At 41.2% G+C, this 22,840-nt stretch overlaps 1 protein-coding gene across 2 annotated transcripts in view; it reads right to left on the bottom strand.

Moving 5' to 3' along the window:
• The window catches only part of PIK3R4 (phosphoinositide-3-kinase regulatory subunit 4), a 38,328-nt gene that overhangs the window by 9,732 nt on the left and 5,756 nt on the right, over positions 1 to 22,840 (bottom strand). For both annotated transcript variants that reach the window (XM_048838731.2, XM_048838730.2), the window contains exons 5-14: positions 19,846 to 19,980; positions 16,004 to 16,225; positions 14,743 to 14,916; positions 13,433 to 13,578; positions 11,625 to 11,828; positions 10,472 to 10,673; positions 8,216 to 8,409; positions 6,822 to 7,032; positions 1,881 to 2,046; positions 858 to 1,022 (exon numbers count right to left, since the gene is read on the bottom strand). In XM_048838731.2, coding sequence (XP_048694688.1) covers positions 858 to 1,022; positions 1,881 to 2,046; positions 6,822 to 7,032; positions 8,216 to 8,409; positions 10,472 to 10,673; positions 11,625 to 11,828; positions 13,433 to 13,578; positions 14,743 to 14,916; positions 16,004 to 16,225; positions 19,846 to 19,980 — 1,819 coding nt within the window. The remainder of the gene's footprint in view (positions 1 to 857; positions 1,023 to 1,880; positions 2,047 to 6,821; positions 7,033 to 8,215; positions 8,410 to 10,471; positions 10,674 to 11,624; positions 11,829 to 13,432; positions 13,579 to 14,742; positions 14,917 to 16,003; positions 16,226 to 19,845; positions 19,981 to 22,840) is intronic.

Below are 22,840 nucleotides of genomic sequence, written 5' to 3'. Positions count from 1 at the left end.
TGTTATTACAGTGCTGACAGCATACCCGATAGTCATCTAAAGCGTATGCAAATAAGCAACTATTTCATACAGAGATGCAATATACACAAGGATGAAAATTAATCTCTAGTTTATAAAAAATGGAACATTGACCACATTTGGGTTATTTATTACATTAATCCCAATTCAGAGGTTGACATTTGAGACACAACCTTGAGTTTACGGATCAGACAAAAAACTGCATTCAAACAGTGAATTTTTAACCTGGATTGCTAGAATTTAGGAGATACAACCTAATGTGGAACTTATAGTCACACCTCATCTAAGTATCAGAAGTAACAGAATCATAAACAATACAAAGCAATACTAAATATTTAAGACAATAAAATCTTTCATATGGCAGAGATGACCAAAGACCAAAATCACCTCCCACAGTTTACACACCCATCTATTCATCCCTTAAAAAAACCTGGAAGAATCACCTGTATGTCTGCAGCAAAATCACATGGCATATATTTGTAAACATGATGTAAAAAACTTTAAAAGCTTTATAAATAGCAATATTTTCCATTTATTTAATGCCTTCCATGAAGACCTCAAACAACTTTATGAGAAAAGTAGATGTCATTCCCATTTTGCACAGAGGAATAGGAAATAGGAATAGAAAGTTTGGTGAATAATTCAAGATCAAAAGCATGTCAGTGACAGTGCTGGGTATATAACCCATATCTCCCAATTTTCTCCTATGCTAGACCCATAGAACTGTGCAGCCTTTCAAGCATTCTTTACCCAAGAGGGAGGGAATTACTGTTAAGTGCATGCTAGTACCTTATAGTACATGAATTGTCCAGTATGAAATAGACACTGTTGACATGTACCTGCTTTGTATTGGATGAATTTTAGGAGATTTCGGAAGCTTTGATGCTTCAATCCCAAGAAGCTGGATCCCACCATTATCTGAAGCTACAGCCAGGTAGTGTGAGCCTTGGCAAAAAGTGAGTGTCTTGACACTTCCTCCAATCCGAGAATATGTCAAAATTGATCTAAAAAGGGGGAGGGGAAGAGACAGGAAACAGTTTCAAGTAGTGGCCCAGTGTCTTAGCAGGCTCAAAAAAACAATTTAATCTCTCCCACCACCTTAAAACAACAACTCTGCATTAAGACAATATTAAGGTTGCACAGTTAAGTGCTCCAAAGTCACGAAATGTCAAAGTCTAAGTTGCCCACGTAACCTTAATTCTCCCCCTTTGTGATATGTATTATGATACTCTTCAATTTCATGACCATTCTGTGCTACGGATACAGAATAATAAAACCCCTACAATCTTACATACATATATGTAGCTTTTTTACAATATCTTAATCTGTCTATGAACATACATACTCTAATTTCATTATCATAATGGCCCTGTGCGTCTTTACTGACTTCATTTCTTTTTAATGTATTAACAGGACTTCTCTTCTCTGTAAGGTATGCATTTCAATAAATTATGTACCATGCATTTTCTCTTCAACCAACAGTACAAACTTCCTGAAGTGCATTTCAGGGAATGAGGCAGTTAACTACGAAGCTCATTTAGCTGCAAACGTAGGTGATCTTAAGGTATCAGTACCAGTATATATTTCACCTGTACATCAAAAGGATTTGCAATTGCTTTGCCTATGTAATATTCCCCTTGTAGTTTCAATTAGATAGAAGAGAACAAAGATTCCTAGAAAATGAAGCATAAAATGTTATAGTTGCACACTTACGTGTTCCATTTGAACATTTAAGATCTTCAGTATACTGTAGGAGTGGTTCAAGCTTAACTCTGAGAGTGTATTTAAATATTTTTGGTTTAAAAAAACAACAACAAACAAACAAACAAAAAACCTACATATTCCAAGAAATTTTAAGTTACCTGGTCGTAGTGGTTTTTCCTTCCATTTTTTGGCTGTTCCAGATTTTCACCGTGCCATCATTAGAGCATGTGGCAAAAATGGAATGTTCATCCGAGACTCGAATACGGTTCACTGCAGACTTGTGTTCATGAAGGTGAGCAACTAACAGCCCTTTAGGACGCCACCCTATGGAAACAGCAATAGGAAATCAACCCCCAAAACCGACCACAAAGGAAATATGAAAATTCCCATCCAAGTGATAAATTGTGATAGCTTGCAGGCACATTCAACACTAAAAAGATAGTAGGCAGACTGCACATCAGCACACCAGATTTAGGCACTGTTTATTGGTGCCAAAGAGAATGTTTTTAGGAGACCCAAAAGCAAGAGCAGTATTATTTTATTTATTTATTTTACACACATTCAAATATATAGTCATTGGGACTGGTCTGTGATGCTGGACCCAAAGGATCCTAGTGTGGGATTCCATACAATAGAAGCACATAGATGGGATTTAAAATATTTTGTGGGTCAACAACCTCTTTTCTCAAACCACTGCCTCCCTCCCCATTTAATTCATGAGAGCTATGTTTAAAACCGATGAATGACTATGGGCTTTCAGACCTTGAAGATCTAAACTGATGTTACTCCACTGGCATTTAGAACAGCAGCAATGTGGAGTGCTATTCTCACATTGTCATTACTTGGCACAGTGGAATAGAGGAAATGGCAGCAACTTCTGACAACAATGCTCTTAAGCTGTTCTGCTGAGAGCCTGCTCCAATAAAGCAAAGTGAAATACTCCCAAGCCCACTGGGGAGGGGATGCTTTGCAAGGAAGCAAAGAGACAAAAGACAGCTGCTTACAGGCAACTCTAAAATTGATAGTGGGGCTGCTGCCAGCAGGAAGCTTGAAGAAGGAATAACTCACTGTTAGCACCAGTAGCTTAAAGCACATTAAAGGGACTAACCCAACCCTGTTTCTATCAGAGGTTAATGCATCCTTCCTGCCTCTGATCTTAGAAACAGCAGGACCCTGCCCTCTTGCTTCCAGTCATGTGTGGGCTGGATTCCTGCTGCCTGGACTCAGCAGGATGGAGGGTTGATAGAATCACACACAGCCCGCCCCTTATCATTGCTAGAACCTAGCAGGAGGGATTTAACTGGAATCCTTATCAGCAACAGCATCTCTGTATGAGTAGTTATTGCTATTTCCTCTTGCCTACCTACCATTATTAGCCCTTCCCAAATGTGGCTGGCAATCAGGAAGCGAGAGCAGGTTCCATAAAACTGAGAAGTACTGTAGATCTAAAAACTAAACTGGGACTTTTTAAAAACAAAACACAGATTCAGAGTTATTACTAATAGGTTTTAGCAATATGCCAAATTACAGGGGAAGGGTATATTAAAGTAACCCAGATTCTAAAATAAAGCAAATCTACCAGAGTTTGGAGGACTGGAAGGGGAGTATTTTCTTTCAGAGATGTGACCTATGCATTTAATAACGTTACACAGAGGCAGTCAAAGCTTAAGAATATTGTAAAGTTATTGACCCACAACTGTTACACAAATCCTCTGTTCTCCTGTTGGCAGCGAGGAGTTGATTTGCATAACGATATTATTCCTCAATAACTATAGAGTATGCAAATTACAATACTGCAATTGGCAACTGTCCTCAGAATGCCATAAAAGAGATTGGGCCATGTTGCACATCCTATTAATTTAGCCTGAGCAACCTGAACTTCTGGGACTATCTGACTTAAGAGCATTTGATCTTGCAGCCTTCATGTTGTATTAACACTAGGTTTTCTGCACTATTTAGGTATTTGATAAAACGCATGACAACTCTTCTAAAGCCATCTGAAACCCAGTAAAATCCTTCAAAAAACAGGGGGGAGGGGGGCGATATCAGAGCTTCAATTCAAGCACTCTTTTCCTGAATGAATGCAATTTATCATGTAAATATTAATTTCTTCTCCAAAACGGCTAACCAAAAGTATCTGGATCAACCTCTTACATACTTTTGTTGTGAATCTTTCCTTGAAACAAACAACGTTGTTTGGTGCGCTTGATCACTCTGAGGGTATGTCTACACTACAAAATTAGGTCGAATTTATAGAAGTCGGTTTTTTAGAAATCGGTTTTATATATTCGAGCGTGTGTGTCCCCACAGAAAATGCTCTAAGTGCATTAAGTGCATTAACTCAGCGGAGTGCTTCCACAGTACCGAGGCTAGAGTCGACTTCCGGAGCGTTGCACTATGGGTAGCTATCCCACAGTTCCCGCAGTCTCCGCTGCCCATTGGAATTCTGGGTTGAGATCCCAATGCCTGATGGGGCTAAAACATTGTCGCGGGTGGTTCTGAGTACATATCGTCAGGCCCACGTTCCCTCCCTCCCTCCGTGAAAGCAAGGGCAGACAATCGTTTCGCGCCTTTTTTCCTGGGTTACCCGTGCAGACGCCATACCACAGCAAGCATGGAGCCCGCTCAGCTCAGTGTCACCGTATGTCTCCTGGGTGCTGGCAGATGCGGTACTGCATTGCTACACAGCAGCAGCAACCCATTGCCTTCTGGCAGCAGACGGTACAGTACGACTGGTAGCCGTCATCATCATGTCCGAGGTGCTCCTGGTCGCCTGTGTGAGGTCGATCAGGAGCGCCTGGGCAGACATGGGCGCAGGGACTAAATTTGGAGTGACTTGATCAGGTCATTCTCTTTAGTCCTGCAGTCAGTCCTATTGAACCATCTTATGGTGAGCAGGCAGGTGATACGGATTGCTAGCAGTCCTATTGCATCATCTTCTGCCGGGCAGGCAAGAGATGAGGATGGCTAGCAGTCCTATTGTACCATTTCTGCCGAGCAGCAATGAGATGTGGATGGCATGCAGTCCTTCTGCACCGTCTGCTGCTAGCCAAAGATGTAAAAGATAGATGGAGTGGATCAAAACAAGAAATAGACCAGATTTGTTTTGTACTCATTTGTAACCCCCCCACCCCCGCCCCCCGTCTAGGGGACTCATTCCTCTAGGTCACACTGCAGTCACTCACAGAGAAGGTGCAGCAAGGTAAATCTAGCCATGTATCAATCAGAGGCCAGACCAACCTGCTTGTTCCAATAAGAACAATAACTTAGGTGCACCATTTCTTATTGGAACCCTCTGTGAAGTCCTGCCTGAAATACTCCTTGATGTAAAGCCACCCCCTTTGTTGATTTTAACTCCCTGTAAGCCAACCCTGTAAGCCGTGTCGTCAGTCGCCCCTCCCTGTGTCAGAGCAACGGCAAACAATCGTGCATCTAAGTTGAGAGTGCTGTCCAGAGCAGTCACAATGGAGCACTCTGGGATAGCTCCCGGAGGCCAATACCGTCGAATTGTGTCCACAGTACCCCAAGTTTGACCCAGCAAGGCCGATTTAAGCGCTAATCCACTTGTCAGGGGTGGAGTAAGGAAATTGATTTTAAGAGCCCTTTAAGTCGAAATAAAGGGCTTCATCGTGTGGACGGGTGCAGGTTTACATCGATTTAATGCTGCTAAATTTGACCTGAAGTCCTAGTGTAGACCAGGGCTGAGAGGAACAGCTCAGCTGTGTCCTGGGATGCATTATGCATTTCCCAGGTCGCACAATTCTCTTCAAATGAAAAATGTATGGCTGCGCAGACAATATTTCTCTCAAAGGAGAAATCAATATATATCAGTCAAGATCACCAAGATTTAAATATAATTTGGCGGCTCATACCTTGGTAAAATACCATTGCAGTTACCATTTTATATAGCAATATAAGAACAGTGGACAGACGTTAAATCTTTTACTTACAAGGCACAAGAGGAAAAAAATCAAAATACCCCTATCCAAACTTGAGTATAATATTTAAATTGGTGTAAAATTTTAGCTCTATTGTTTAGGTTTCTGAAGGTTTAACACATAAAAGCTTTCCAAAAGTAGAGTGAAATTGTTAAAATTACCTAATCAACACCCTGGACAACTGTACCTTTCTATACATTTATATACTGCCTAGAACAATGGAGCCCTAGTCTGGATTGAGGCCTTTGGTCACTAACACCACACAAATAAATAAAATGTTATCGCTAATATGGCAATGGACATATCCAAATGATGCTAAAATAGTAGAGTCATTAGGGAGACTAACAGAGTCAGGAAGGCCACTTATTTTATAAATTCAGTCAACTGGCCAAGGTTTCTCCAGCAGAGAGATTACCACTGTAACCATGCTTTGAAAAAAAATCATGTTTTGTCCTGTGAACCTCACCACAGCACAGGGTCTAACCTGAGACAAAACTAAAATTTTAGTAATTCCAAGACGGTGTTGAACTGTAGATTTAGAAATTAAAATCACTGTTTATCTCCTTATGCAACAGGATGTCCTTTAAAAATAAAAATCACATACCGCAATAAAATTAACTGCATCCTCGGTACAGATAGCTTAGCATTTTGAGTGAGGCTAACCCTGTCTCCATGTTAAAGGTGAACTGAAAAGCTTGCTGATCAGAGTTCAATCTCTTTCCCGGCAAAAGTTACTGACAAATCAACTACACTGATGGACAACTGCATTCTCTGTACTGCCTGAAGTATTAGCAAGGTCATCTGTGATTACAAGAGAACAACTGAAGACTAAGTCTTGGCAGGTAGATGAAGAAACTGATTTTAAATTACCATTTATAATTTGCATGTCTACAGGTTCAGTAACATGGAATATAAAAATGGTTTCCCTTTTTAAAATTTTTAAAAATAAGGCTTTTTAGGTGACCTTTAGGGAAAAGGTTCTGTTTTGACAGTGGAAATATTAGAAGGAACCAGTCCAGATCAGCTTCTTAAAACTGCAACATTTCCTAACCCGGTAATTTCCTGTGTTCCTAGCATTTCAAAATTTTCCCTTATTATGAATCTAATTTGATCCAAGAGATTTTATCTGTGGTCTAATGACACCTTGGTCCTGATCTTTACCTGTAGGAGGTGGTTTGCTCTCCCATTCAGCATTTTCCATCATCTGTTTGGCCATTCTTTCTGCATTGCACTGTTCTCGCTTCTGTTGGACTAACTGCTGAAGTTCAGTTTTGCAAGTAGTGATGCGTAATTGGTACGTGGAAGGTGAAGCTGTACTGCTTAAAACCTGTATGGTTGGTTTCCTGGTTTGGACAACTGTTCCATCAGTTGCCTGTATGCCATAAACAATTTAAAAAAATGTTCACAGCTAAATCAGTCATGTGATTAGCATGTCACACTGACGAGAGCATGGAAGAATCATTTAGCCTTTAATTTGTTAGTGATGAGTAAAGACACACATTCAAAATTAAGAATTCAATACTTGTACAAGTGAGCAACCTGAACGCAGACACACAATTCGCCACAAGCCAAACTGCAACCACATTAAATGAAAGGGTTCCAAAGCCACCATAGAGAGTGGAGTCAATGTCCTGATTGCATAACAACTTTAAATACAAATTACTATTCAAAACACAGTACACAATTGTCTATTCACTGTACACATTTTCGTGAAGAAAATATTTACTAATATTTCTTCAAGCAACTGTTGTAGGAGCAGTTACTGCAAATATACCTGTAGTTAGTACTGCCAACAAAGTGACAAATTAGCTAACAATTATTTGTTTACATAAAACCAAAAATGTTGACAAACTCCCATCAGAGTTCCAGAATTAATGTCACAGCTAGTTAGTAAGGCCCTAATCCTGCAAGGTGATCCATCCAGGCCGCCCCTAACACCCATACCAATTTTGGAAATTCTACAAACACATGCTCCAGAATACAAATCAATCTAATGAGGGATGGGAAAAATTTTCCCTATGAACAAGTTATTCCATCCATGTTTACAGCAGGATTTCTTGCACCTTCCTCTGCATCTGGTACTGACCACTACTGGATACAGTATTCTGTACTGTAGACAGACCGCTGCTACGATCTGGTATGGTAACTGCTGCGTTCCACTGAAGTCACAGACAAAAACGGGTTCACCCAAAGGGAGATTACAGGGCCTAAATTCTTGAATTCTCAAAGAGCTTCCAAGACCTTTATTGCCAGCATAACTTACTTAATGCATTGGTTAGTCTTCCCCCAGCACATCCCTTAGAGAAAGATATATATTCACTTGTAGGATCATGCTGTTCATAGAACTAACCCTTATTTTCCCCATTTTTTTGAACTTTAAGCCCCAATATTCTGTTGAACAAAAGAGCCAAAAGAACAAAGAAACACTACATAAAATGGCTAAAAAAAAAATCCCTTTTTACCCTGGTTTCAGTGAGTAGATATTAGTGTTTGCTGCTATTTAAATATTCAGATTAGATAAAAAAAATGCAAAAAAGTGAGGTCTTCAGAAATACCTGTGGAGAGGATGACAAATTGGCACAGATGCCAGCAGTGGACTCGGAACGAAGAGGTTTTCCAGTCTGAGCTGCTTCTTGATCAGTACTTTGCCCTTTAGGTATTGGCTGGGAGATGTTAGAAGGTTCCAAAGACCCAAACATACTTTTCCATTCTTCATTTACATTTGCTTCTTGTTTTACATTTTTTCTAGCTATAAGGAACAGATCAAAAGAGAAAGGATTAACATAAGATTTAATTCATTACAACAATCATTCAAATTGGTCATGACATTAGCACTAAGTGTAACCCAATAAATGCCATAATAAATCTGCATGTATTACATTTATCAAAGAAAAAATGCATTACCGGGTTATTTAAATCAGCTGGTAGGGATGTTAGAAGAAAGAAACAGTTTTAGACGCCTAATAATTGGAAAATTCCAATTTAGCATTAGAAGAGCTTTATTAAATAAACATAATATTCTATTTACATATTCTTAATCCTAAAGCTGCCCCATTCAGATAACTCATACAAATCACAGGGAATTTTTTTTAACGTAGAAGGGATGTGGATCAAGCCATAAATAATGATGTTCTTCCTATGAAAGTTAATCCAGTATTGGCAGAGGAGAGAGACTAGTTCAGTGATTCTTAACCTGAGGTACGTGTATGCCTGGGGGTACACAGGAGTCTTCCAGGGAGTACATCATCTAGTTTTACAAGAAGCTACATAAAAAGCACCAGCGAAGTCAGTACAAACTAAAATTTCATACAATGACTTGTTTATACTGCTCTATATACTCTAAACTGAAATTTAAATACATTATTTATAATTATATGGTAAAAATGAGAAAATAAGCAATTTTTCAATAATAGTGTGCTGTGATACTTTTGTAATCTTATGTCTGATTTTGTAAGCAAGTACTGTAATTTTTAAGTGAGGGAGTATGCAAGACAGATCAGACTCCTGAAAGGGGTTCAGTAGTCTGGAAAGGTTGAGAGCCACTGGACTAGTTTATCATATGACACTAGGCAGATTACTGCTGGCATCAAATACTATCACTTTTCCAGCAAGGTAGCAACCACCTTCTGATGGCTCAAGAATGCCTATTGTAATTAAGAAATTTACTTTGAAAATTCCTTTTTGGGTCACTTAAAACTAAAAAAAGTAGAAACATGGGGCAAATTAAACCAATGCATAAAGACTAAAGGCAAGATGCCTAATATTAATCAGTTTAAGGGAGAGAATTTATTAAAAGCATTCACTCCGCATATTAACTTGTAAACCCTCTCTACGACTGACTTCCCAGTATCCAAAATTTGTGCTTATGCTCCCCCCCACCCAAATTTATGAGTATATTATACATTTTTTATAATATACCACAGGGAGTTGACAGGCATTGTGCTTTTAAATGTGAAAGTCAGAAATCTTGAGATTCCCAAGGTGCAATAAAAATGCAGGCATGTGTGAGAGAGAGGGGAGCTGAAGTGTTTGCTGCAGGGCAAGTTGGAGCAGTGAGCTTGGGGGATTTGTAGCAAGCAGAGTTCCAGGTGAAAAACAGACACAAGTAAGAGGAGTGGCGGAAAGCCTGCAGCATCAGGGAGGAGTTGCCCACAGATGGGGGCATGATAGAGTCAGAAGAATGGGAAAGAAATGGAAGCAATTGAAGGCAGCAAGGTATTGGGGTAGGTGTTTGGATGGGGGAGATGAACAGTGTTGATGCAGAGAGTGATTGATGAGACATACCAAAAAACACTCCTAGAAACAACTCCTTGCCCCAGAGTTCCACCCTTTAAAATACCTCAGAGAAGTGGCCAAGATATTCAGAGTGAAAAAAACAGGTCATCCCACTAAGGGGGAACAGGGGGAAGAAAAGTGGTGAAAACAAGGTCATCTGAGACACTGAAAACCTCACCATTTATTTTTAATACAAACACTACTTATAGTCCATCTCACTTCACACAATCTTTGCTCATTGCTGCCCCAAACAGAGTTCTACAGAGTTAAGTCCAGTTCGTTAGAAGTGAAAGACTCCACAGCCTATTACTAATCCAGTGGAGCCTGCCAGTTCCCCAGTTTCTGATATTTCAAGTGACACTCTTGTTTAGTGAAGTTGTGCTTTCTTTATTACTTCTATCACTACGAGTCCAGTGTTATTGCCAAAAACTGTTAAAGCTGAAATACTCAGAATGTTTACTGAATATGTTCAAGAATCAACTGTACGACCCTCCTGAAAATAAAACAAAGAGAGAGAAAACGTGAGATATACCAACCACGTTTGTCATCAGGCTCCTGCTTTGTTTTAACAAGATCAACTTGTCTTCCAGTTATTCCCAGCGCTGCCAAGTCAATAACCCCTTTTTGAGTGCTGTCATGCAGGTGGCTCTGGTCCACTATATTGGCCTTGGCTTTATTGGATTTTAACATAAAGTCTTTTAGTGCTAACAGTTTGTCTTCTTCCTCCTCAGTCATACCCTACAACAGAACATATGGAGACAATTTTAAACAGAACTTTCATCAAGATATGTAGATACAGAAGTGGGATACATTATCGGTCCTTAATGAAGGGAGTGAGCTCAAGAACTCAAGACAGACTTCTATCATTTCAAACACATTTTGGGGAATTTGCTACATTGTAAGGACAGTATTTTGCGTCCCACTACCACCACAAGTTTGGGAGTTAGGGAGAAGGGATAGAAAACTGCTAAAGGACGAAACTACTAACTGATATATCTGGCTTGTTTGCCTAGCACCAGGGATTTGAAATCAGTGCACACTAGGAAAGAACTGACATAGGCTGACTCTTCTTTACAGTTTCCATCTCTGCAGATGGGAGGTTCTCAAGGCCAGCCATTTCCATAAGGAGGATTACAGTGCTCCATCATTAGCAAGTCTCCCCCCAGTTATCTGCCTGGAGACACAAGAAAGGGAATGGGCTGTATCCCACAGCTCAGCTGCTTTAGCGGCTGGGAGGAAAGGGTTTTAAAAAGGGACTTTATGCTCCTCCTCCATTCAGTACTGTAGAGCCAGCCTACTTTATCCCATGTCTTCTCTCTGGTCAGGTGGAGCAGCACATCTCTGGGGCCTTGGAGTGATTATGTCCTCTTTGTAAAGCGCTTTCCCTCCTCCTTTTACACATGCAAGCCTCTAAACACCATGGCTCCCTCTTACTCTAGCCTGGTTGTCTCTCTATGGCAGACCTTTTTTAAATGCCTCATTACCTTCTCAAGGCCCTCATTCTGCAAACTCATGTACTGAAATCAATGGGACTGTTTGAGTAGTTTTTTGTAAGATCAGAACTTTGGATTGTGAGCTCCTTGGGACAGGGACTGTATCTACCTGTGTGTTTGTACAAAACTTATCACACCAGGGCCTCACGCCTAACTGGCATGTACTACTGCAGTACAAATAAAGAATAATAATTACTTGGGAAAGTAGCTTCTTTAGCAGCTGTGCTATGGCTGGGTCCTCAGGGGGAGGACAATCAGGGAGAGCACCATTCCTTTTCTTCTGACGCATATGAAGATGTCTGAAAAGGCTTGCGATGTCCTTTGATCTTAAAGCATAATCAAATATGGAACGGCTTACTGGTTCTTTAAGAACACTCAACAGGACTATTTCTTTATCTATCTGCAATTCAGAAAAAGGGAACAATCAACAAGGAAGGTATCATATCTGTAGAAATACAAGACTAGTCCAATAGCTTTTGGCTATCAGCTCACCTTTTCAATAGTTCACCCTGTTAAAGGTCCAATAACAGATATTTGGGCCACTTAGAGGAAAGAGAAGCATCATTCCCTAAAAATGCTAACAATCCTTCAGAGGAAGAGATTTGTTTTATTTTTAAGAACATGTTTTCAGTTCTTCCTGATGGGCTTACTTTCAAACTAGTACTGTAAAAATTTTACCCTAGTATTTCCTAATCATTACATACACCCGTACTAAGCAAGAGAAGTTAAATCTCAATCCTGCTCAGAGGCGATGCACTGGGGGTGGGGGGAATGCGAGGTCACATAAATTGGAATACTTTTTCCTCAAAATCCAGAAAAGAATCTATCACAGGATGCAAGATGCGATAATGTCTGTCTGGTTTTAAGAAAAACTACTTTTAAAAAGAAATAAGTGTTTTTATATATTTAAATCTTACTTAATATCATAAATTTTTGTAGTTACCCTTCATGAGTCGTAGATGTCTATTACATTATAATACATAGAAATCATTTTATGCTGTAACAGGAAGTGAAAGATTATAAATCAGAGTACTTCTCATTTGAAGATGTACACAATATAAAAACTTCTTTAAAAAGGCATTGCTTAAAATAATATTTTAGCAATGAGTTTCTTTACAGTGTTAACACCACCATAGTTTATTAAAACAAAGCATGTTAAGAATTAAATGTACTTTCAGAATATATGTTGTGATTACATTTGGATTTCTCTTTGCTCCGACAATTGGGGCACACATTCAAAAAGAAACCTACAGTATTGTGCAAAAAGGCGTGCCACTGCACACCATTTGCGCAGAAAATAATTGCAAACAGGATGATCTGCAATTGCTTTGTCCTGCAAGGTGCTGACTACACTGGCCCTGATCTAGCACAGCACTTAAGCATGTGAGTAGTCCCACTGAACTCAGAAGTGCATTGATGACTAGCTAGCTGAAGTCAACAGGACTACTACTGTACTTAAAGTTAAGCATGTACTTTAGTGCTTTTCTGGATCAGGGCCAGAATGCTCAGCGTCTTACCGGACTGAGACCCAAGTGCGCGTAGCTATATGCACACAACAGACCTTGCTTGCACTTTTGCACATGAATCATTGGTCTCAAAAAAATTACCATAGCAGTTTTTATGGCCAGTTTATGATCACTTTCAGGTTCCTATGAACGAGCACAATGCTACAGTATCTTGGTTGCAAACACTGCAGGGAAATGCTTTGTTCAAAAATTATTCTATCGATTTTAGCTGCTGTAAAAACTTCTATTATTCGGATGAAATTTGAAGTGGTGTTGCCCTTTAAAAAAAAGAAGTTTCATGTATACTGCATTGCCAGTCTATCAACAGCTGCTACAAGAGGTCAGAAAAACTGAACTGCTCCTAACTGAGCATCTGATTAGTTTCCTAATCTGAAAATTGAATTGAAGCTTTTAAAATTTTTAAACCAGACATTATTGCAAAAATGATCTAAATTTATGAAGATACAGTACGTAGTCATGTCAGTATGCGAACGATTACCTGTATTATCGGCTGAGTGATAAAAGGATGGAGATAAGGCATTAGCTTGCAGTAGACATCAGCAATATTTAAGTGTTGTGCTACCACAGTGATAAATCCTACTGCACCATAACGTATCCAAAGGTTTGGATGACATAGGAAAGGCGCTGGAAAAAAAATTAATGTTAAAACGTATCATTTCAAATCTGTTGTTCCAATTGAGGAGACAGGACTGTCCTGTATTTGCCAGTCAAGGGATCCTCATTTTCCCTCCCCAAGTTCAGTCTCTGCTCCTCCAAAGTACCAGAGATTTCACAGATGGGGCCTGAAGTCAATGAGCTTCAGAACAGGCACTTGGGGCCAAATCCTCAAAGGTATTTAGGCACCTAACTGATTTCAACTGGAAGAGCACTGGTGACAGACTCGAGAAGGGAGCCAGCTCCAGAATAATTGAGGGGAAATAAATGAAAAAAATTGGGGGAAATTCTGCATGCACTCTTAAAAATAAGATGGGGGAACATCATCACAATCATTTGGGAAGTATGAGCCTGTGAGTTGTGTAACCTAGTCCCCCGGATAATGGCAGGGCAGACAGTCATCGCTAAAGTTTCCCCAAATATTTCAGTTACAGCCTTAAACATTTCTAATGATTGTGCAAATCTAACAATTCTAAATTTCAAATTATTCTATAACCTTCTTTGGCAGTTTATTCTCTTGTATAATCCAGTTTTTACTAAATATTTCACATAAAGTGTTCTTTGCCGTAACCAGCACATGTTATTTCTTATTTAATCATCTCACATTTCTGAAACTGACAGGTAAAGTTTCAGGCTGGTAAATTTATGTAAGCAGAAAGTGAGCCTTGACCTTAATTTTGGCAGCGCTTCTACTGGAAGTATTGATTAAAAACAGAAAGTCCTAATCCAAGTGAATCTGAATTTTAATAGAAATTTTACGCCCCAATATCCACTTCAGATTATTTGTTATATCAAAATAGTTATTTTACAATTCTAAGCAACATGTTATTGCATTAGCAACAGCTTAGTAAAAGTTAGGAAAATAATTCCCACCAGAACCTAAAGAAATTTGAAGTAGGGTCATATAATGGATAACTAAGGTAACAGTTGCATCCGATGAAGTGAGCTGTAGCTCATGAAAGCTTATGCTCAAATAAATTTGTTAGTCTCTAAGGTGCCACAAGTACTCCTTTTCTTTCTGAGAATACAGACTAACACGGCTGCTACTCTGAAACCTAAGATAACAGTGAAACTTTACAGAATAAAGATTTTCCATAGAAAAACCAAGATATTTTCAGCAGTTTTTTAACTTACCTATATCACAAGCAAATTCATAGATGTGTGGTTTCTGCAACAGCCCTAACTGGCACATACAGGTAAGGGCATTGAGAGCCTTAAAAATGACAAATTCTTCAGCATCACTGAGACCTTGCTGGAGTAGAGGTTTTAAAATTGATGAGCTTTGCCAGCCAACGTAAGCAGCAACACCTAAAACCCATAAAGAAAAAAAGTGTTATTGTAATCGGCAAGGTAACACCCCCAAAAAGCTAAGACAGCAGGGTAACAAACACTATATATAAAAGCAGTCCACATCTTCCTGAAAGTGATTACATCATTTGGAGGAGGGGGGAGAAGGGGTGGGGGAGACCACCACAGATTCAAACACAAAACTGATAAGCCAATAGCCCATGCTATATTTGCAAAAGGCAAAGGCAAAACTCACAATAACTTCAATGGTGCATCATCAGGGCCATACTGAACCTCCACAAATGAAGAAAGCTGAAATGATTCATACTTCAGGCTACTCTCCTCCATCAGTGTTTGCAGTTGGAAGCCCAAGAGACTTGTGCCCTTAAAATTATTTAGGCTCTTAAACACATACCTAGGCACCTAACTTCAGTTACTATTTTTGAACATTGGGCCTGTGTGTATAACAAAGTTGGCAATAACTTTGTTAATGTATGGAAAGACTAAATAACTGTTAATAAAGAACCAATTTTGTTTTGAAATGAGAGATTTTATGCCACTCAGAAAAGTTTAATAAAAATATAATTTTAGCCCCCTGGTGCTGCAAACGCTTATGCACATGCTTAAATTTAAGCACATGAATAATCCAATTGAAGTGAATGGAATTATTCATGCAAATAAAGTTCTGTATCTGCTTTGGGGGAGGGAGCTAACAGTTTTGTGTAATTCAAATACAATACTTTTTAAAAAGAAAAAAAACAGCATTTACAGTTAAATTCATTATAAATTTGAATCTAAAGTTGCAACTGCACAAATTTTCAAATTAGTTTTACAGAGCCTCAACTTCACCTAAATCAATTTTTTTTAATCAAGAGATTTAAAAGGTCTTGATTTAACTCACTCCATCCTGCTACCAAGAAGGGGAGGAGGGGAAAAAAAAAAAAGACATGCATGAGCATTAAATTGCTTGCCTCTATGTCAGAGTTACTAAACTCTCCACAAACGAAGCCCTCTTCTATGACTGTAAAAATTTCTAAGAACCTGCAGCAGTGTATTCAATTAATTGATTACATCTAAGCATGTTTCAGCCAAGAAACCGAGTACCTACCAACTATGCTGTCAAAGAAAGCTCCCCGAAGATGCCAGTCATTCTTATCATTCAGGAAAGTGATCATATGAGATAGGAGGACATCATTGGCTTTTTGACGTCCAAAGAAGACACAGAGACGTGTTATTCCATTTTCCATTAGTGTCTGTTTCACAATGTTTTCTGGGTCACTCAGCAGAGTAACAACTTTCTGCTGGACCATTTCATGCAAAGCCTGAAGCTCTGCAAGACAGACACAATAGAAAATTGAGTCAACATAAAACAAAACATATGCATTTGTCAGCCACCATTAAATGAATTAAAATAATATGCAATTCTGAAGTACAGCAGACTCAGTAAGCCAGTAATACAACAGAATGACTAGGATTCCGACGCCATGCTTACAAATGGATTCATACTCAGGCTCTGAATTGATAGAACTGGGGAAGCCATAGAAGCGTATATCACTGATATGAATAAAAACATACCCCAAACAGTCTAGTCTGTGCTTCTGTCATAAATATAAAGGGAAGGGTAAACCCCTTTGAAATCCCTCCTGGCCAGGGGAAAGCTCCTCTCACCTGTAAAGGGTTAAGAAGCTAAAGGTAACCTCACTGGCACCTGACCAAAATGACCAATGAGGAGACAAGATACTTTCAAAAGCTGGGAGGAGGGAGAGAAACAAAGGGTCTGTGTGTCTGTCTATATGCTGGTTTCTGCTGGGGACAGACCAGGAATGGAGTCTTAGAACTTTTAGTAAGTAATCTAGCTAGGTATGTGTTAGATTATGATTTCTTTAAATGGCTGAGAAAAGAATTGTGCTGAATAGAATAACTATTTCTGTCTTTGTATCTTTTTTGTAACTTAAGGTTTTGCCTAGAGGGGTTCTCTATGTTTTGAATCTAATTACCCTGTAAGATATCTACCATACTGATTTTACAGGGGGGATTTCTTTATTTCTATTTACTTCTATTTTTATTAAAAGTCTTCTTGTAAGAAAACTGAATGCTTTTTCATTGTTCTCAGATCCAAGGGTTTGGGTCTGTGGTCACCTATGCAAATCGGTGAGGCTTTTTATCCAACATTTCCCTGGAAAGGGGGGGTGCAAGTGTTGGGAGGATTGTTCATTGTTCTTAAGATCCAAGGGTCTGGGTCTGTAGTCACCGAGGCAAATTGGTGAGGCTTTTTACCAAACCTTGTCCAGGAAGTGGGGTGCAAGGTTTTGGGAAGTATTTTGGGGGGAAAGACGCGTCCAAACAGCTCTTCCCCAGTAACCAGTATTAGTTTGGTGGTGGTAGCGGCCAATCGAAGGACAACAGGTGGAATATTTTGTACCTTGGGGAAGTTTTGACCTAAGCTGGTAAAGATAAGCTTAGGAGGTTTTTCATGCAGGTCCCCACATCTGTACCCTAGAGTTCAGAGTGGGGGAGGAACCTTGACAGCTTCCATTGAGGTGACCCACTCATCGCACTTATAGCTGAAGTAAGGATGCAGAGAAGCATTAAAATGAGTCAATTAGAATATGTCTACACAGACCAAAAAAAACCCGCAGCTGGCCTGTGCCAGCCGACTCAGGCTCGCGGGGTCTCGGGTTGCGGGCTGTTTCATTGCTCTGTGTTTTTCCAGACTCAAGCTGAAGCCCAGGCTCTAGGACTATGACAGGTGGAAGAGTCTCAGAGCTTGGGCTCCAGGCCAAGCCCAGAAGTCTACACAGCAATTGAAACAGCCCTGCGAGCCCGAGTCGGCTGGCATGGGCCAGCCATGGGTTTTTCTTTGCTGTGTGGACATACCCTTAGACATAATGGTTCAACAGTGAACAAAAAATGCTTTGTGGCAACAGAGTAATTGAAAATTCACTTGCTCGTTAGTAGCTTCATTTCCTAAACTGATGGCAGAGTTGAGGTTGTATTTTAAAAAAATCTAGACAGATTATCCCTATTAGGAATATAGAGATAAATAATCAGCATCGAAAAAAATCAGAGATTTCCAGTTTCATTAAATAAGTGAGCAATTATCCCCAAGCTACTAAGTGTGCTCCAAAATGGTAAACCACGATAAACATTCATTGCCAAGTCACGTGCTTGGATATTTCTAGTCCATGGTTTAAATAAAAGTGTAATTTTACAAAGAATTTCTTAACTATTAGATGGAACTTGTTAGTACAGGGCCAAGCCCCAAGAGATAACGAGTAAGGCCTGGTCTACACTGGGGGGGGATCGATCTAAGATACGCAACTTCAGCTAGGAGAATAGCATAGCTGAAGTCGACCTATCTTAGATCAAATTAGAATCACTTACTTCGCATCCTCGCGGTGCGGGATCGACGGTCACCGCTCCCCCGTCGACTCCGCTTCCGCCTCTCGCTCTGGTGGAGTTCAGGAGTCGACAGCAGAGCGATTACACTAGATGCGATAAATCGATCCCCGATAGAGCGATCACTACCCACCGGGCCTTAGACTATGATTTGGTTGCAGAAGTCACGGAATCCATTACTTCCAGTGACCTACGTGACTTCAGCCTGTGGTGGTCAGGAGCTGCAGGGTCCCCCACCACCCCGGGTGAACACTGCAACTCGGGAGGCGGCAGGTCTGTATAATTTTTAGTGGTGCCCAGAACGAGTCCAAGTCCTGCTCCCCCCCACACCTGCCTTGTAAGCTGATATATATATTTTTAAATAATGTAAAAATGTGAGGGCTCTGGGGTGGGATGAGGGGTTTGGAAGGGGCTCGGGCAGAGGGGTGGGGTGAGGGGTTTGGGCTGCAGGGTGGGGCCAGGGATGAGAGGTTCAGGGTGCAGGAGGGGGCTCAGGGCTGGGGCTGCGTGCTCTGGAGTGGGGTGAGGCCAGGAATGAGAAGTTTGGGGTGCAGGCAGGCTGCCGCTGGCTGGGGCCAGAGAGGAGGACTCCTGCAGCCCTCTCCCCCCGGGAGCACACTCACCTTGCACCACTGTCACTCCACGTGCTCCTAGGGCCCCTCTCAGGTCCAGGAAGCCTCCTCGCCTCCCCTGTGGTGGGTGCGGCGGCGCGGCTGCCATCACGTGTGTGCGTCTTCCTACTGCTGCCCCTCACTGTAGCCTCACTGGGGAATGGGGCTGCCTCTTGCCCAGCGTGGGGCAGGGGCGGTGACTGTGGGCAGGGGGGCCACCTGAGCTGGTGCAGGGTCCCGCCGGAAAAGGGAAGGGTCCGAGGCGGAAGGGCAGGGTCAGGGTCAGCCTGCCCCAGCACTAGTGGTTGGGGGGGCGCTAGGACCCAGCAGCAGCAGTTGATGCCAGGAGCCAGCAGGGGGCACCCGCCTGCTGCCCAGGGCGCAGGGACGGACGCTCGGGGGAGGCGTGCGGGGGCGGCACGCAGGGCCGGGGGAGAGAGCTGGCCTCAAAAATTGGTTGAGTGGGCCCCGGTGCCCTGAATATTGCTGGAGCACGGGCCCATACAACTTGCCACCCCTGCCTGCAGCTCCTGGATGCCGGGGAACCCCCTCAGCTCCTGGCTGACATGGGAGGCGGGGGCACCCCACAGCTCCCAGCCCCACAGGCTGTGGGGGACCCCCAGAGCTGCAGGAGGCAGGGGTATCCTGCAGCCCCCAGCTGCTGCAGGCAGCTCCTAGCCCCTGCACAACTGCCCTGCTTGTGGCGGTGTGGGGACCCCACAGATCTCCATTTCGTCACTGATATTTTTTTACTAAAAGTCATGGCTTCTGTGAATTTTTGTTTTTTGCCCGTGACCTGTCTGAGTTTTACTAAAAATATCTGTGACAAAATCTTGGCCTTAATAATGAGCACCCAGAATTGAAATCAACAGAAAATGTAAGAACTCAGCACATCAGGCTTTGACCCATAAGTAAGCAACCCATGCATAAGTTACATTACCTGTGTCATAGTTTTCACTGGGATGCGACACTTCATCCATTTCTTCACTGGTCGGCTCATTTTCCATGTTCAGATTTTTCAGCTGTACTAATTCCAGAAATCTCAGAGCCGTTTCTGCTAACAGTGCTATGTTTTCTGTAATGATAAACATTTACCGCCATAACTTTTTTTCATTTTAAACTGTGTAAACCTGGTGCTTGCGGATGGAAAGAATTATTACTACTGACAAGAACCAGACTGTGAGCAAACGCAGTACTACATGCTCGGTCAACACCAGTGCTCTCAAACGTTTTTACTGGTGACCCCTTCCACATAGCAAGCCTCTTGTGTGCGACCCCCCCTTTTAAATTAAAAGCTTTTTTACATATTTAACACCATTATAAATGCTGGAGGCAAAGTGGGGTTTGGGGTGGAGGCTGACAGCTCACAACTCCCCATTTAATAACCTCGTGACCCTCTGAGGGGTCCCGACCCCCAGTTTGAGAACCCCTGGGCAACACAAGGTGACCTGGCACATTCCTGCAATTATGGCTCCAGTAAAACTGTCAGGTGGTACTTTGGTGATCTGAGAAGTTGGAGAAGAAGTGGAGAAGTTAAAATGAAACCAGGTTCATTGATAACATAAGCGGAACTATTTTTACAGAAGCAACAAGCTAATGGACTAGCCCAACAGGTCACCTAACCTCAGGCTCATGATTTATAACCTGATAGAATTAAATGCCATTAAATTCAAATTAACCAACAGGATAGTAAGAGCTTGCATCACAACAAATTTGTTCAGAACATGAATGTTTGTGGTTACCCCAGGGCAAAACACAAACCTTTGTAGAACGTCTAGACTAGCATTTACTATCAGGTTGGTTAACTCAAGTTAATTGACAATCAGTTAACTCACCTTTAAAAACAAGACCAACAAAGCCTGGGTGTAGCGGAAGAGTGAAACAGGCCCTGCTCACCCACCCAGATTCAGCCTGACTGTAGGGGTAACTACTGAGAACTTCCCCTGTTACCATTCCTGCCTCTCTGGGGAAAGAGGAGCTCCCTGTTGCTGCCTCTAGTGCTTCCAAAGGTCGTTGTTGCCACTCTGGGGTTGGGGGGGGGGGGGCCTTGCCTCTCCTGCTACAGGGAGCCCTGTGCCGTAGTGCTCCTAGGGCCTCAGTCCAGCTCTTTCAAAGGAATACTGACTTTACCAATATGCAACATTCTACAAGCTGCTTTATTAGAAAACATTATATGGTTTTGCATGTACAACTGAAATAAAAGTAGTTTCTACCAAAACATTACTTCATCTGCAGTAGTGAGCACTGATAATGCTGCTGACAAACTTTTACACTTAAAAGCATGAAACTCCCACTAAAATCAATAGCAGCTTCATTTATAAACATAAGAACGGCCCTACTGGATCAGACCAAAGATCCATCTTGCCCAGGATCCTGTCTTTTGGCAGTGGCCAATGCCAGGTGCCCCAGAAGAAATTAACAGAACAGGTAATCATCAAGTGATCCATCCCATCACCCATTCCCAGCTTCTGGCAAACAGAAGTTAGGGACACCATCTCTGCCCATCCTAATAGCCATTGATGGACCTATCCTCCATGAATTTATCTAGTTCTTTTTTGAACCCTGTTATAGTCTTGGCCTTCACAACATCCTCTAGCACAGTTCCACAGGTTGACTTTGCGTTGTGTGAAGAAATACTTCCTTTTGTTTGTTTTAAACTTGCTGCCTATTAATTTAATTTGGTGACTCCTAGTTCTTGTGTTAAGAGAAGGAGTAAATAACACTTCCTTATTTACTTTCTCCACACCAGTCATTATTTTATAGATTGCTATCATATCCCCCCTTAGTTGTCTCATTTACAAGCTGAAAAGTCCCAATCTTATTAATCTCTCCTCACGTGGAAGCTGTTCTATACCCCTAATCATTTTGTTGCCCTTTTCTGAACCTTTTCGAATTCCAACATAATCTTTTTTGAGATGGGGCAACCACATCTGCACGCAGTATTCAAGATGTGGGCGTACTATGGATTTGTATAGATGCAATATGATATTTTCTGTCTTATTGTCTACCCCTTTCTTAATAATTCCCAACATTAGCTTTTTTGACCGTCTCTGCACATTGAGTGGATGTTTTCAGAGAACTATCCATAATGATGCCAAGATCTCTCGCCTGAGCAGTAACAGCTAATTTAGATCCCATCATTTTATATGTACAGTTGGGATTAGTTTTCAATGTGCATTACTTTGCATTTATCAACACTGAACAGCCATTTTGTTGCCTAGTCACCCAGTTTTCTGAGATCCCTTTGTAGCTCTTCACAGTCTGTTTTGGACTTAACTATCTAGAGTAGTTCTGTATCATCTGCAAATTTTGCCACCTCACTGTTTATCCCCTTTTCCAGATCATTTATGAATATATTGAAAAGTACTGGTCCCATTACAGACCCCTGGGGGACACCACTATTTACCACTCTCCATTCTGAAAACTGACCATTTATTCCTACCCTTTGTTTCCTATCTTTTAACCAGTTATCAATCCATGAGAGGACCTTCCCTTTTATCCCATGACAGCTTATTGCTTAAGAGCCTTTGGTGAAGGACCTTGTCAAAGGCTCTCTCAAAATCTAAGTATACTATATCCACTGGATCCCCCTTGTCCATGTTTGTTGATCCCCCTCAAAGAATTTTAGTAGTTTGGTAAGGCATGATTTCCCTTTAAGAAAACTATGGTGACTCTTCCCCAATAAATTATGTTCATCTATGTGTCTGACAATTCTGTTCTTTACTAGAGTTTCAAACAGCTTGCCTGGTACTGAAGTCAGGCTTACTGGCCTGTAATTACCAGGCTCACCTCTGGAGCCCTTTTTAAAAATTGGCATCACAATAGCTATCCTCCAGGCATTTGATACAGAAGCTGATTTAAATGATAGGTTACAAACCACAGTTAGTAGTTCTGAAGGAACTCAAATGTGAAATTGCAGAACTCTTGGGTGAATA

The sequence above is a fragment of the Caretta caretta genome, chromosome 2 (genome assembly GCF_965140235.1).
Source record: "Caretta caretta isolate rCarCar2 chromosome 2, rCarCar1.hap1, whole genome shotgun sequence".
Taxonomy (NCBI): Eukaryota; Metazoa; Chordata; order Testudines; family Cheloniidae; genus Caretta; species Caretta caretta.
This window is presented reverse-complemented; position numbering and strand designations above follow the sequence as displayed.